At 35.6% G+C, this 16,018-nt stretch overlaps 1 protein-coding gene across 4 annotated transcripts in view; it reads right to left on the reverse strand.

Annotated features, from left to right (window-relative positions):
• LOC113052972 (anion exchange protein 3-like) overlaps window positions 1-16,018 on the reverse strand; it is a 69,299-nt gene that overhangs the window by 37,634 nt on the left and 15,647 nt on the right. For all 4 annotated transcript variants that reach the window (XM_026217528.1, XM_026217525.1, XM_026217527.1 and 1 more), the window contains exon 3: window positions 4,320-4,476. In XM_026217528.1, the coding sequence (XP_026073313.1) occupies window positions 4,320-4,476 (157 nt within the window). The remainder of the gene's footprint in view (window positions 1-4,319; window positions 4,477-16,018) is intronic.

The raw sequence follows: 16,018 nt of genomic DNA on the forward strand, positions 1-16,018 counted from the left end.
AAATTTGAAGTCTCTATCTCCTACTCTCTAGCGCCACCACTTGTCCAAACTTTCAATGTTTGTATGCTAATAACTTTTGAACCGTAAGCCAGAAAATGGAAATTCTTTTTTCCTCTGAATCCTTGGCTCATGCCAAGTCGAATGAACCCCAAAATTCAAAAATCGCAAGGTTTAGTTTTTTCGCTATTTTCAATTATTCGAAAAACCTACTTTTTCGAACTCGTCCTAGACGGTTAGTCCGATTGCCACGAAAATTGGCTCAGATCATCTTCAGACCATGCTGGCAAAAAGTTATGGAATTCAAGTTGATTCGTCCAACTGTTGTCGAATGACACGTAAACAAATTTGACGAAAAGCACGCAAACATGCACGTGAGGCTATATCCCGGCAACGGTTTGTCATATTGAGACCAAACTTGGCGTGTGTTATAACAAGCATGAACTGAGACTACCTGCAGTGTTTCGACACAGCGCCACCTAGTGGTCAGGAGATATGAAAAATGCATATTTTGGCTTATAACTACTGAATGGTTTGGCCAAAAATCACACAACTGGTCTCTTTAGATTCAGTGAGTCATGTCGAGTCAAATGATATCCAATTTTCCTGTGTCGGCCATTTTAGGCGTCGGCCATTTTGAATTATGATTTAAAATGCTGTATTTTTTGAACGCAGCATCGTATCGTTTCGCAAATAATTACAAAAATATTCGGCTCCATGCCCTGAAGGTACTCAAAAAGTTTGGTGGCAGCGCCACCTTGTGGCCAATAGTTATAAGGAAATATCACATAAATGCTAATAACTTTTGAATAAATTAGTCTATTAAAATTAAAATGGTCTCGCTATATTCTGTGGGTCATGCCGAGAGTATTGATACCAATAATGTGAAAATTGGCCTTACTTCCTGTCCGCCATTTTGCTTAATGTTAAAAACCTACTTTTTCGAACTCCTCCTAGACCGTTAGCCCAATTTTCACCAAATTTGACGTGCATCATCTTCAGACCATGCTGGCAAAAAGTTATGGATTTTGTGTCGATATACGTAACGGTTCTCATTTAGCGCATCAACGAATTTGCTGGAAGGGTGCCAAAATGCATTTGAGGCTGTATCTCTGCAACACTTTGACATATTTGCACCAAACTTTGTATGTGTCATCGCCACCTCACACTGACCATGCCACATAAATTTGGTAACAGCGCCACCTATTGGTCAAGAGTAATAAACCATTCATTAACCATGAGTAATTACACTTTTTAAAATGCTAATAACTTTTTAATGCATTAGCCTATTTGAAGGAAACTGGGCTCAAAATATTCCCTGGCTTATGCCGATAACATAGATACCAAATATACCACGGTAAGCTGAACTTCCGGTCCGCCATTTTGATTTATGTTGAAAACATACTTTTTCGAACTCCTGATCAACCGTAAGTCCGATTTTCACCAAATTCGAATCAAATGATCTTCAGGCTATACTGATTCAAAGTTATGGATTTTGAGTCGATAGACAAAACCGTTTTCGCATACCACATCGACGAATTTGAGGCACAATGAGAAAATGACACTTGAGGCTGTATCCCTGGAATGCTTTGGCATATTGACACCAAACTTTGTGTGTGTCATTGAAAAGACACACAGAGTACACCAAATTGATTTTATAACAGTGTCACCTATTGGTCAAGCTTGATAAACCAAGTAATCATGCTACTAGAGGTGGTATTGGTGTTTTTTTTTTTTTTTTGCCATTTCAAATACAATAATTCCAAAATTGCTGTTATTGCTCATTAATGTATTTGGTGTGATGCTTTATGCGATGCTTAGCTACTACATTTGCCGTTGGAGTGCTTGGCCCCGTAATTGCTGCTTGCAGCTATATTTAGGGGCCAAGCACCGAAGGTGCGTAGGCACCTATTGTTTTCGTTGGCGTTATTATTATTCTTCTTCTTCTTCTTCTTCCGCCGCAAGTCTATGGCAGCCCATAGAACCGTTTGCGGGAAAGTTGTATAATTTGGCACACTGATAGAGGACAGTCCCAACATTAACTATAGCAAATTTGAAGCCTCTAACTCCTACTCTCTAGCGCCACCACTTGTCCAAACTTTCAATGTTTGTATGCTAATAACTTTTGAACCGTAAGCCAGAAAATGGAAATTCTTTTTTCCTCTGAATCCTTGGCTCAGGCCAAGTCGAATGAACCCTAAAATTCAAAAATCGCAAGGTTTAGTTTTTTCGCTATTTTCAATTATTCGAAAAACCTACTTTTTCGAACTCGTCCTAGACGGTTAGTCCGATTGCCACGAAAATTGGCTCAGATCATCTTCAGACCATGCTGGCAAAAAGTTATGGAATTCAAGTTGATTCGTCCAACTGTTGTCGAATGACACGTAAACAAATTTGACGAAAAGCACGCAAACATGCACGTGAGGCTATATCCCGGCAACGGTTTGTCATATTGAGACCAAACTTGGCGTGTGTTATAACAAGCATGAACTGAGACTACCTGCTGTGTTTCGACACAGCGCCACCTAGTGGTCAGGAGATATGAAAAATGCATATTTTGGCTTATAACTACTGAATGGTTTGGCCAAAAATCACACAACTGGTCTCTTTAGATTCAGTGAGTCATGTCGAGTCGAATGATATCCAATTTTCCTGTGTCGGCCATTTTAGGCGTCGGCCATTTTGAATTATGTTTCAAAATGCTGTATTTTTTGAACGCAGCATCGTATCGTTTCACAAATAATTACAAAAATATTCGGCTCCATGCCCTGAAGGTACTCAAAAAGTTTGGTGGCAGCGCCACCTTGTGGCCAATAGTTATAATGAAATATCACATAAACGCTAATAACTTTTGAATAAATTAGTCTATTAAAATTAAAATGGTCTCGCTATATTCTGTGGGTCATGCCGAGAGTATTGATACCAATAATGTGAAAATTGGCCTTACTTCCTGTCCGCCATTTTGCTTAATGTTGAAAACCTACTTTTTCGAACTCCTCCTAGACCGTTAGCCCAATTTTCACCTAATTTGACGTGAATCATCTTCAGACCATGCTGGCAAAAAGTTATGGATTTTGTGTCGATATACGTAACGGTTCTCATTTAGCGCATCAACGAATTTGCTGGAAGGGTGCCAAAATGCATTTGAGGCTGTATCTCTGCAACACTTTGACATATTTGCACCAAACTTTGTATGTGTCATCGCCACCTCACACTGACCATGCCACATAAATTTGGTAACAGCGCCACCTATTGGTCAAGAGTAATAAACCATTCATTAACCATGAGTAATTACACTTTTTAAAATGCTAATAACTTTTTAGTCCATTAGCCTATTGCAACGAAACTGGGCTCAAAATATTCCCTGGCTTATGCCGATAACATAGATACCAAATATGCCAGTGTTTACTGAAGTTCCGGTCCACCATTTTGATTTATGTGGAAAACCTACTTTTTCGAACTCCTCATGAACCGTATGTCCAATTTTCACCAAATTCGAATCAGATGATCTTCAGACTATGTTGACACAAAGTTATGGATTTTGTGTCGATAGACAAAACCGTTTTCGCATACCAAAGCGACGAAGTTGAAACACAATGACAAAATGACACTTGAGGCTGCATCTCTGGAATGCTGTGGCATATTAACACCAAACTTTGTGTGTGTCATTGAAAAGTCAAACAGAGTACACCAAATTGATTTCATAACAGTGCCACCTATTGGTCAAACTTTATAAGCCAAGTAATCATGCTACTAGAGGTGGTATTATGATTTTTTTTTTGCCATTTCAATTACAATAATTCCAAAATTACTGTTATTGCTCATTAATGTATTTGGTGTGATGCTTCATGCCATGCTTAGCTCCTACATTTGCCGTTGGAGTGCTTGGCCCCGTAATTGCTGCTTGCAGCTATATTTATTATTATTATTATTATTATTACTGTTGCTAATAATAATAATAATAATAATAATAATAATAATAATGTTGAAATTAATAAATACTATTATTAATAATAATTTAATATTTAATCCTAAATTATATTATTTTATCATTAATTATACAAAAAATAATAATACTAATATCAAAATCATTAATAAGAATTGCAATAATAGAATAGAGGTTTTAATAATAATATTAATAATAATTAATATTATTATTATCATTATTATCATCACCATTATTATAAATCAGAATTTTCCTGACCTGACCACTGAACCTGACCATTTCTAAACCAGCATGACTTGACGATTATCCACCAAGGAATTATTTAAAATTGAGTGCCCATATTATTGTTGTGAGATATCTGTCAGACAGTACTTACACTCAAAGTCTTTCTCATTGTAGCTGCGGCCCATTTTGTCTGCGCCATTGATGGCAGACTCAGTAATGATGTCCCCAAACCTCTCCACAGACAAGGCCTTCTCCCATTCCTCATCTTCTTTTCCTGCTGTGGAGCCCTTCTCTTCTTCCGACAAAACCTGCAGAAGAGATCATTTGAAACCACACAGTAAGTGCCAGACAGATGTTCCTCATGCTAAAACACATTTGAGGAAGTAAGGGAAATAAACTTGAGGCCGAATGATTCCTTCTGGCACACTCTGGAGTGTTTAAGCAGTTACGGCCAGATGTTTTATACTATGTTCTCTCAGCTTGAACCACAACCATTAGCTATCACCCAGTGTGCCTAAAATTCTGGATAGGTTATCATCAACCGTGTGTCATTATTTGTAGCCCACTGAAGAACAGGGCATTAAGGTGACTGAGAACTATTATAGATAATACTGTATATATATATATATATATATATATATATATATATATATATATACATACACAGTACAGACCAAAAGTTTGGAAACATTACTATTTTTAATGTTTTTGAAAGAAGATTCTTCTGCTCATCAAGCCTGCATTTATTTGATCAAAAAATACAGAAAAAATATATAATATTGTGATATATTATTTCAATTTAAAATAATTGTTTTTAAATGTATTATACTTTAAATTATCATTTATTTCTGTAATGCAAAGCTGAATTTTTAGGATCATTATCACATGATCCTTTAGAAATCATTCTAATATGATGATTCATTATCAAAGTTGGAAACAGTTCTGCTGCTTGATATTTTTTTCAGAACATGTGATACTTTTTTAGGATACTTTGATGAAAAAAAAAACTATGTTTTTAAAATATAAATATTTTGTAATAACAATATACACTACTGGTCAGTAATTTGGGGTCAGTATTTTTTTTTCTTTCTTTTTTTTTAATAAAATCAATACTTTTATTCAGCAAGGATGTTTTAAATTGATAAAAAGTGATAGTAAAGAAAATATATTATTCGAATTTTTGTTTTATTTTGAATAAATGCAGTTCTTTTTAACCTTTTATTCATCAAATATATGAGACAGCAGAACTGTTTCCAACACTCATAATAAATCAGAATATGAGAATGATTTCTAAATGATCATGTGATAGACTGATGTTACATGTGACACTGAAGGCTGGAGTAATGATGCTGAAAATTCAGCTTTGCATCACAGGAATAAATTATTTTTTTAAAGTATATTCAAATAGAAAACTATTATTTTAAGCTGTAATAATATTTCACAATATTACATTTTTTTCTGTATTTTTGATCAAATAAATGCAGGCTTGATGAGCAGAGGAAACTTCTTTCAAAAACATTAAAAATAGTAATGTTTCCAACTATATATATATATATATATATAGTTGGAAACAAATAGTAATGTTTCCTGTACTATATATATATATATATATATATATATATATATATATATATATATATATATATATATATATATATGACACATAACAATTTGGCCCCTTCTTACAACTTTTGACCCTTGTCAGATCAGATTTCCCCCCTACATTAACAAAAATAATGTTCAGAAGCGAAACAAATACTGAACAAATACTGAACTTTTTCTTCTTCTGAAAAAAACTGACAGAGAATTATTAATATTTTGCAGAATCAACAGTACGTTTTCATTCAAATAATCTCATTTTGATCATAATCAGTAAAAAACAAAACTCTTCATCAATGCATGTGGGATGTGGCACTGGAAGGACCAATCATAATAGAGCTCCTTATGTGGCCCCGCCCACAGCTCCACCTATGGGAGGCATCTAACATTTGGCTGGTGGGTAGAAGGCTTTGAGGAGCGAGGGTGGGATAAAGCATACTGACAGGCTACAAGGCTCGCAGATCAGTCAGAGTTAATGTCAGAATGTCAGCAGGAAGCCGGCAGCAGCCCTGTAGCGCACCAATCAACAACCACAACTGCATTCAACAGCACCTCTGTCATGTCGGACGAGCAACAAGATGCAGAATGGCCAACTGAACGCAGCAAGCATAAAAGCCAACAAATTATTCACCCTGAAGCATTAAAACCATCAGGATTTTTTCTTTTAAATAGCCACATTTCCTTTGATTCTTCGGCAATCGTCACGCATCTGCATAATTAATCAGAGCAGATGGGGCAAATTCGGCAAATCTGAAATGATATGGACAGACAAGGCACTAATTAAAGGAAACAAAGTCTTTTTTTGTTAATTGTGTCCCTCGGCTTTGCGTAATTTAATGAGGACAACATTTCATTATGCTCTCGGTGTCTGCACGCTGTGTGCCACTCTTTCATCACCTCTGAAGTGCTGACTTTAATGAAGACACTGACCTGTGAAGTCAAATGATAAACGGCTTGCTCTCACAATAACGCCATTTACACAAAATACGCCTTTGCATCTAAAATGGAAGACGCAGCGTTCAGAAATGGTTTTAAATGAAACCTCCACCATGTTACTGTCAAATAAAACAGTTGCCATGCCACCTTGCAAATGTACACAAAAGCTCGCAACACGGGTCTTCTGATTTCCATCGCTGTATGGTTTATTAGGATTGGACAATATTTGGCTGAGATACAACTGTTTGAAAATCTGGAACCGAGGGTGCAAAAAAATCGAAATACTGAGAAAATCACCTTTAAAGTTGTTCAAATTAATTTTTAGCAATGCATATTACTAATCAAAAATTAAGTATTTAAAATATTTACGGTAGGAAATGTACAAAATATCTTGGTGGAACATGATCTTTACTTTATATTCTAACGATTTTCTATATATATATATATATATATATATATATATATATATATATATATATATATATAATGGTCTATGCTTAATTTCATGAAGTGTGTGATATGTCACGGTTAATCACAAAAAAGGGTGTGATTAATCTGATTAAAAATGTTAATTATTGACAGTCCTAATATATGTGTGTGTGTGTGTGTGAGAGTGTGTGTGTGTGTGTGTGTGTTTGTTTGTGGGTAAAATTTAAGGGGAAACTTTTATGTTTTTATGAGCAGCAGTGTAACATTATCCCTGACGTCTATCTCTGTTTGGGCACTCATTCATGGGCACTCATTCTCAGTCTTGTATAATTGCCCCTTCTTAATTACCATAATGTATCAAAAGAACAAAACGAACAAATATATATTTTTTTTTTTTAGAATATTACATTTTGAATACCATTTCTATACTGAATAAAAACAAGGGACACAAACAGCATTTGCTCTTCCAGTTCTCTAATTGTGTAAATGTTAATGGCTTGAGCGAGAGTGAGTGCAAGCGCTCCCAATAAAGGTTACAGATTGCAGCTCTCTTTATTTCAGATGCGAGGTGAACAGAATGACAATGGGAATCCAGCGAGGGCTGACAGATGTGTTTGCCTGCTGCTAGCAAAGTGCTCCGGGTAAATGGTAGATAGGACTATATCACAGGTGGTGAGAAGGCCGTCATGATGTCAACGTTTCAGAAGTCGACACCAATACAGTGAAATTTCTTGATTCTGTGTCCATTATATATAAATATTACTGAAAACATAACTGTGTACCACAGAAATAAATGACAAGAACCTTCAATTGAGTTGTCTTTGCGGGGTGCGTACAAAAACAAATATTCAACACAACCATTTTAGTCTGATTAATGAACAAATTACTTGAGCGGGTTATTTTCAATTAATCAAACACATATTGAGTGACTATAGGCTACAGTACGAGTCATCAATAAATGACTCTTATGAATTGATTATTTTTAATGAATCAAAAACTTGCACAACCAGTGCAGTCTAATTCCCAACTTTTATGAGAAAGTTGTAGTGAATAAAAAAATACTGCGAGACTAGAATAGGTTATTTTTAGTGAATCAAAATCATACAGCGTTGTCTCACATTTGAATCAATGACTCGGTTCTTTACGATTTACCGATCAGTAAAAAGTCATGTAAATGCAATGAGATGACCAAAAAATTTGTTGAATTATATGCCATGTTCCACAAAACCTCAACTGTCATCTTTAAAGTATAATTTACAAAGTGCAATCTATAATCATTTCCATAAACATGAGCATCAATCTGTGTAATGTGTAGCTTATTTGTAACAATATAAGTTTTGCTGAAATCACATGACTTGATTCAAAACAAAAAATTCATGAAGGTTTTCAAGCTTTGTAAATGCACCATCACCAGTGGCATGTAGCCTCAATTAACACTGCTTTTAAAGTAGTTATTCTAACTAAACATTTAGTAATAAAGATCACACCAAGTGGTTTTCTCTGTTTCCTTAAGGCCCAATCACTTTGGGCCTTAAGGAAACAGCTTTTCATTCAGACAGCCCTCAGGTATCACATCCAGTCTGTATTTAGTACTTCTGATTCTGCAGAAAACTGCTTTTCTAATATTCTATATTTTATTATCTACTTGAAATCAAAGTACCAGTGCTACTGACACCTCAAATGTGGGTCCTATCGATGAAACCTGTGCCTCAGCTGAGAGAGAGGGAAGTGAACTCATATTCTATGTCTGGACTTCAACTTGAGGAGGCTGCTTGACGAAGAGTGTTCAGGGGGCTATTCTGCTGCTGGGAGTGCAGTCTGAAAGTGCAGGTGTGCCTGCTAAGACTGGCCTGGATATCAAGTGACTGAGGAGGCCCACCTGAGCTCTTTGTGTAAGTATAGAATACACATTCATTCTCACAGACACTATAAAGTGCTGACATTTCCAGGCAGCCAAGGACAGAGAGAGTCAATCCCTGACAGTTTTAACAAAGTTGGGAATTTAAGTAGCAAAGTTTTTTGTTTCTTTGTTTCTATGTTTTTAAGTAAAGAAGTAAAATTGATTAACACATTTAATATTTGAGTATGAATAACTAATTGAAAAATGTGTTATTTATATCTAATGGTGTTATTAACACAATCCCGCGCACACACACACTGGGGCTGTGCGATCAAAATCAAAATTTGCTAATCGCAAAAGCGATGTGGACGCAATATTTCTCTGTTCCAGAGCATATGCATGACTTCCAGCCTTGAGTGACAGTCTTACTTACCAATAGAGTGAGGGCACATCCGTTCTCCCTAATCAGCCCTGATCTAGCCAACTGTGTAAACACCCACCATAAAAAATATATATATAAATATAAATATATATAAATAAATATAAATAAATAAATATATATATATATATATATATATATATATATATATATATATATATATATATATATACATATATATATATATATACATATATATATATATATATATATATATACATATATATATATATATATATATATATATATATATATATATATATATATATGTATATATATATATATATATATATATATATATATATATATATATATATATATATATAGCAAGAGAGAGACAGAGTGGGATTATGGCGTCTACTGGGTCAGGTCAATAGTTAGCCAAATTAAAGGGATAGTTCACCCAAAAATCAAAAATGACTCCCTCATGTCGTTCCAAACCCGTAAGACCTCCATTCGTCTTCAGAGCACAGTTTAAGATATTTTAGATTTAGTCCAAGAGCTCTCAGTCCTTCCATTGAAACTGTCCATGTCCAGAAAGGTAAGAAAAACATCATCAAAGTAGTCCATGTGACATCAGCATCGAAAATACATTTTGGTCCAAAAAAAAAAAATACGACTTTATTCAGCATTGTCTACTCTTCCGTGTGAGAGCGTTCACTGCAGTGTAATGATATCCGGTTCGCGAATGAATCATTTGATTTAACCGGTTCTTCTTAGTAAACCGGTTGAACCAGTTCACTGAATCAAACTGAATAATTTTAAACCGTTCTCGTCTCCAATACGCATTAATCCACAAATGACTTGAGCTGTTAACTTGTTTAATGTGTCTGACACTTCCTCTGAGTTAAAACAAACCAATATCCCGGAGTAATTCATGTACTCAAACAGTACACTGACTGAACTGCTGTGAAGAGAGAACTGAAGATGAACACAGAGCCAAGCCAGATAATGAACAAAATATTGACTCGTTCTACATAGAAAATAAGAAAATAAAGAAAAACGTTATGTAATTTAAGCTTTGAAAAGACAGACGACAAACAAAAAAGATAATTTACAAGAGCTGCGTCACAATGCATATCAAGAGCATCTCTTATTGCATGTTCGCTATCCCAAATTCAGAAGACCGCACACAGCCTGTGTCTCTGAATGTCTCTCATACTGACTACAGAAATACAGTTCTTTATTTACATAAAAAAATTACATTTCCAGTGAAATTGTGTAACTATGTTAATTATTCAAAATTAGTTATACCATTATAATCTTCTCTGATGAAAAAAAATATATATATATAAAATAAATATATATATATATAAAATAAATATATATATATTTGGATATATATATATAGAACCCCTCCCAAAACACAATTGAAAATTTAAAGGATTTCAGGGTTATAATGGGAATAGTATTGGATAAAATACTATTAAAGTAATAGCAAGCCAATAGGAACAGTAATTCCTATTGGAATAATGTCAAAAACAAAAAGGTATTTTGTAATGGTTTCATGGAAATTGTAAGAATTTCTGTATTTTTTTTTTTATTATTTTTTTTTTTTATCAGCAGGGTACTGTGCTGCACATTATTGACAATATCAAATAGCAATCGCAATATCTGTCAAATAAATTGCAATTATATTTTCCCCATATCGCACAGCCCTAACACATACACATACACACACACACACGTTTGTTTTTGTGAAAAGTGGGGACATCCCATAGGCGTAATGGTTTTATACGGAACAAACTGTATATTCTATCGCCCTACACCAACCCTACACCTAACCCTAACCCTCACAGGAAACTTTGTGCATTTTTACTTTCTCAAAAAAACTCATTCTGTATGGTTTTGAAGCATTTTGAAAAATGGGGACATGGGTTATGTCCTCATAAGTCACCCTCTCCTTGTAATACCTGTGTCATACCCATGTCATTATACGGAGTTGTGTCCTGATATGTCACAAAAACATGCCCACACACTTTTTCTGGAAATTGTGAAATCATTTTAAATCAGAAATTAAATTAAACTAATTATTAATTGAAAATTGTGATAGAAAGACTAGGTTGTAGAGAACTAAAAACAAAACCTTACCCTTTTAGTGATGGAATAAATAACAATCCCTTGAAGCATTGAGAATTACATAATGGAATCAAAAATGTAAATACAAGCACAATAGTTATAGCATGCTTAATAAATAAACTAAATTGCATTTACAGCTCAAATATCTCAGCAGAAAAAACAAGTGAGCTGCTTTACACATGTGGCTTTTGCACAAGACTGTTGACAACAATGAAGCTCACAGATGCTGCCAAGGAGTGATGTGAGAAGAGAATGATGTAAATGAGATGTTTTGTTTAAGCTTGTAATCGTGAGTCATTGGCTTTTAAACAACTCCATTAGCGTCATTAAAGAGCTGCAGGGAGAGACGCCTTCCTCTCCTTAAAAACCCCAGATCATCCACTCACTGCTGGCATTTCACTACAACACTACGGCCAGATTCACAGCATCTGCCCTTTCCACAGTACCAGCGATGACTCACTATGGACAAATATTTCATTACACAGTTTTGAAAAGAGAGGAGATTTCAGGCAGAAATTGTCTGCTTTATTTTCTCCAGGATATTAAAATAGATGGCAAAAGCAGGTTAAATGTGTGTTCCTGAAGCATTGAAGCTACAGCTGCGACCATTCGCATTTTTATAATTATTTTTTTTTTTTATTAGTATTGAAGAAAAAATACAGACAATCTACAGTGACTCAGCAAAACGTAAACAATGTAATTATGTAAACAATTTATGGTAAATCTATTTAGTTGTTAACTTCATTATTCAGTCTGAACTAAATTTGCTGCACAATAATGAATATAAATTCAATAAATAGGCAATACATTTACTGGTTGCATGCAGCAACATTTAGCACAAGCAGTTGAAATACTAAAACTGAAATAAAATAAAGCTAAATATAAATATTTTAAAATGCCAAAAACACATAAGACAATTATTAACAGTATATTAAATTCCCCATGAAATCCAAATGAAAGTTTTTTGGCTGTTAGCATCAAAATGTTAGTATTAAGTTTACCTATAAGGCAGTGTGCTCCAAAACAATGATAAAATTCGCACTTAGAAGATATAAGCATTCAAAGCTTGCAGTTAACATCATACTTCATCTTCTAATCAAATCTTCTGACCAATCAAATGCTCTCTAGAATCCGAAGCGCCTGCCCCCTGCACTATAATAAGATGCTGAAGCACAGAGCGTTGAGATCGGTCACTTGTTCACAGTGTAGTATTTCCTCTACAGTGGATGGCTCGTAGTGCACACTGCAGGTGATAGGGGTCGATTCATGCAGTGTAAATATGCTTTCGATTGATGCAAATGAGGTCTGGTTTTCATTGTTGTTTCAAGGAGAACAATGGCAGCACACTAGGGGTGTAACGATACGCGTATTCCTATTGAACCGTTCGGTACGACGCTTTCGGTTCGGTACGCGGTACGCATTATGTATACCGAACGGTTCGTTGGAGTAATTAATTATATTTGAAAAAAAAAAAAAGAGAGAGAGAGAAATATAATGATATGCGTTCAACAAGGTAGCCCAATAACCCAAACAACGTAACAGGCAACGCCCCTGACACTCCCGAAGAAGAAAAAAACACCATCTTATATGTTTATGTTAGGCTACTCAGCAGGCGCTCGCTCACTCAGTACGCGCTGAAGGCTCGTTGCAAAATAGCCAATGCGTTTAACAGACTAGAAATGAGAAGATCCTCCAATAACCAACAGGTCTGGTGTTTGGGTGCACTTTGGATTCCCTTTAAGCTATAATGGTGATGGCAAGAGAGTGGTGGATAAAAAAACAACGGTATGTCGCATCTGCAACATGACAGGGTACACCAGCGGGAATAAAAAAAAAAAAAAAAAAAAACACCAGCGGGAATATCTGGGATATATGCGTCAGTACTATCTGGGAAAAGACGAAAAAAAGGAGAAACATGCACGCAGCAAACTATCCCTGCAGCATTTAGAAACTATAGCTTACAGGGAATCCAACCCAAACACCAGACCTGTTGGTTATTTTAGGATCTTATATTTCTGGTCTGTTAAAGGCATTCGACATTTTGCAACGAGCCTTCAGCGCGTGCTGAGTGAGCGAGCGCCTTAGGGGCCGTTCACATATCGTGCCTAAAAACGCATGGAAAACGCTAAGCGCGTCTTTCTCCTCCTTTCCAAAGCACTTGGGCAGAAGCGCTCATGAGGCGTCTGTCTTTGCTAAGCAACAATGACGTGCTCTCTCCATGAGACGCGGAAATTTCAGCGAAGGATAAATGGATTTGCAGCTCTAAAAATCGCTTGCAGTAGCTCTGCTACTAAATTTATTTCAAAATTGCAATCCATATACAACTATGATCAGCTGATCCTTCATCTTGGCTGAGCTCTCAACGTTGTTACGGGAAAGGATGAAGCTGATTGGTTAGTTCTTGTCACATGACCCGCGGTGCGCTTGCGGCATTCTGAAAAGTTGAGATGTTTTTACATTTTGCTGTATCTAAAACGTATCGAACCGAACCGAACCGAACCGTGACATCAGTGTATCGTATCGAACCGAACCGTGAATTTTGTGAACCGTTACACCCCTACAGCACACATAATCTGATCCGGACTTTGGCTCCGGTCCAAAGATGCAATCGCACGGAACGCATCACATGCGTCAGTCGGCATATATTAAAAACCTTTACAACTACACAGCCTCAGCATGAATATGACAACTATTTTGTTTTACTAAGAGTATAATATTGATTCTAGGGGGTAATCTATTAGACTCTGGCTGTTAAATGCGGCTTTAACGAGCTCACCAGCTCTGGCACGATCAGATATAAGCAAAACCCTATTGGCTATTTTAAAAAGGGGGTGAGGCTGCTGAAGATGTCCCATCGTCTCTTCTTGTTTCAGGTGAAATTGCATCAGCACATAGAATAATGTTGCATGTAATTAAAAATAACAAATACTGTAGTAGTACATAACTAATAAAATCAATACTGCAAACTCAAACTCTTATCTTTTTATTCCTACTTAAGGTTCATGCAACTTATATATATAACTATGAACTGTATATTTATATATAAAAACATGACCAATAAATTAACACATGAAATATATATATGTTACAGGATTAGAATGACCAAATTCCCATCTCTTACTGAACTAACTAGGAGATGATTAAAAATGTCATTGTCAAAATCTCCAATCTGAATCTGAGAATTTAATTATCAAGAATTAGATAAGAATCAAATCTAAGTTAATCTCCCATTATGCATCAGTTCATTCAAGCATGCAAGTCTGTTTACAAGTCATCTAACTTTGCAACAAATTACATGCGTTGAATAATATCCTTCTCTTTCTGTACAGTAAACCACACTCTGTAACTTTTTTAAGGAGAAGATCAATGTTGCCCCTCCCCACCTGAACAGGTGGCATCAGTATTGGGGGGGGGGGTTACCCCAGCTGTACACAGCGCTATGAGATCATCATCACCATGACAACATGAGCTCAGACCACTGAGAATAGAGAGATCCTCGACCCCATACAGTGTAAACACTGATAACACTAGCGGGGACCTCAGGGGACCGATTAGGACAAGACATCTATTCCAGGGACAGTCCATCCTATGCTAGGATCTCATCTCTTATTTTGCTCATAAACAAACAAAGGCTTGGGAAAATGTGCATTTATGTACAAGAGGTATAAACTAACGATATATCATCATTGAGCTGCCCTGACAAAAACTGTGACTTTAGCATACACATTTTTCGCTAGTTTCTTTCACTGCTGCATGACTCATTATGCTGCTTCAATGTTCACTTCGCTGCTACCGAATCCACAGAAGAAATTATATTTTCCCAGTGTTTTGAGCTTGCTGTCTGAATTGAATTAGATGAAATAGAAAAATTCAGCAAATAATAAATTGACAACTAGACAGGGTGTGTTCTAATTCATGAACAAATGACTCATTATGAGTCGATTTGTTGAGTGAAGCAGTCAGATAAAATTACAAACTCTCAATCTAACAAACGACAAACTAATAAAAAACATTCATTCGACTCACGTTTAGACTGGATGTTTTTTGACAATGTGTAGCTGAAATAAGATACAAAAACTTAAATGTGCACATATTGTTAGGGCCAATTCAGGCGTGTGTGGAAACACTGTACAGCTTTAATACTTATTTATAAAATGTTCTGTCCTTTTTCAAGTGAGTTTAACAGTTTAGTGCAAGGAACTCGCTGAATGTCACGCCTCCATTCACAGCAAAGCTTCACACATCCGTCTGTATAGGGTGAAGGAGAGTTTCTGAGTCACTCTTCTGGACCACGAAGCAGAAGCGTAAATTCAGCCTGACTGGTTTTATACAGCTTTAACTCAGTTTTGCCATTACCAAAAATAAATTCCTGGGGGACAAATATGTCCTTAAAAAGAAATGATGTATATTAAAATATACAATTAATTAAATGGAAAGCTAAAAACTAAAAACTAATTATTTTTTTCTGTTCACAATTAAGTTGTACAGCAAAAATTAAGGTATATCATTTATTTCTACTTATCAAAAT

This window comes from Carassius auratus, chromosome 34, assembly GCF_003368295.1.
Source record: "Carassius auratus strain Wakin chromosome 34, ASM336829v1, whole genome shotgun sequence".
Classification (NCBI taxonomy): Eukaryota; Metazoa; Chordata; class Actinopteri; order Cypriniformes; family Cyprinidae; genus Carassius; species Carassius auratus.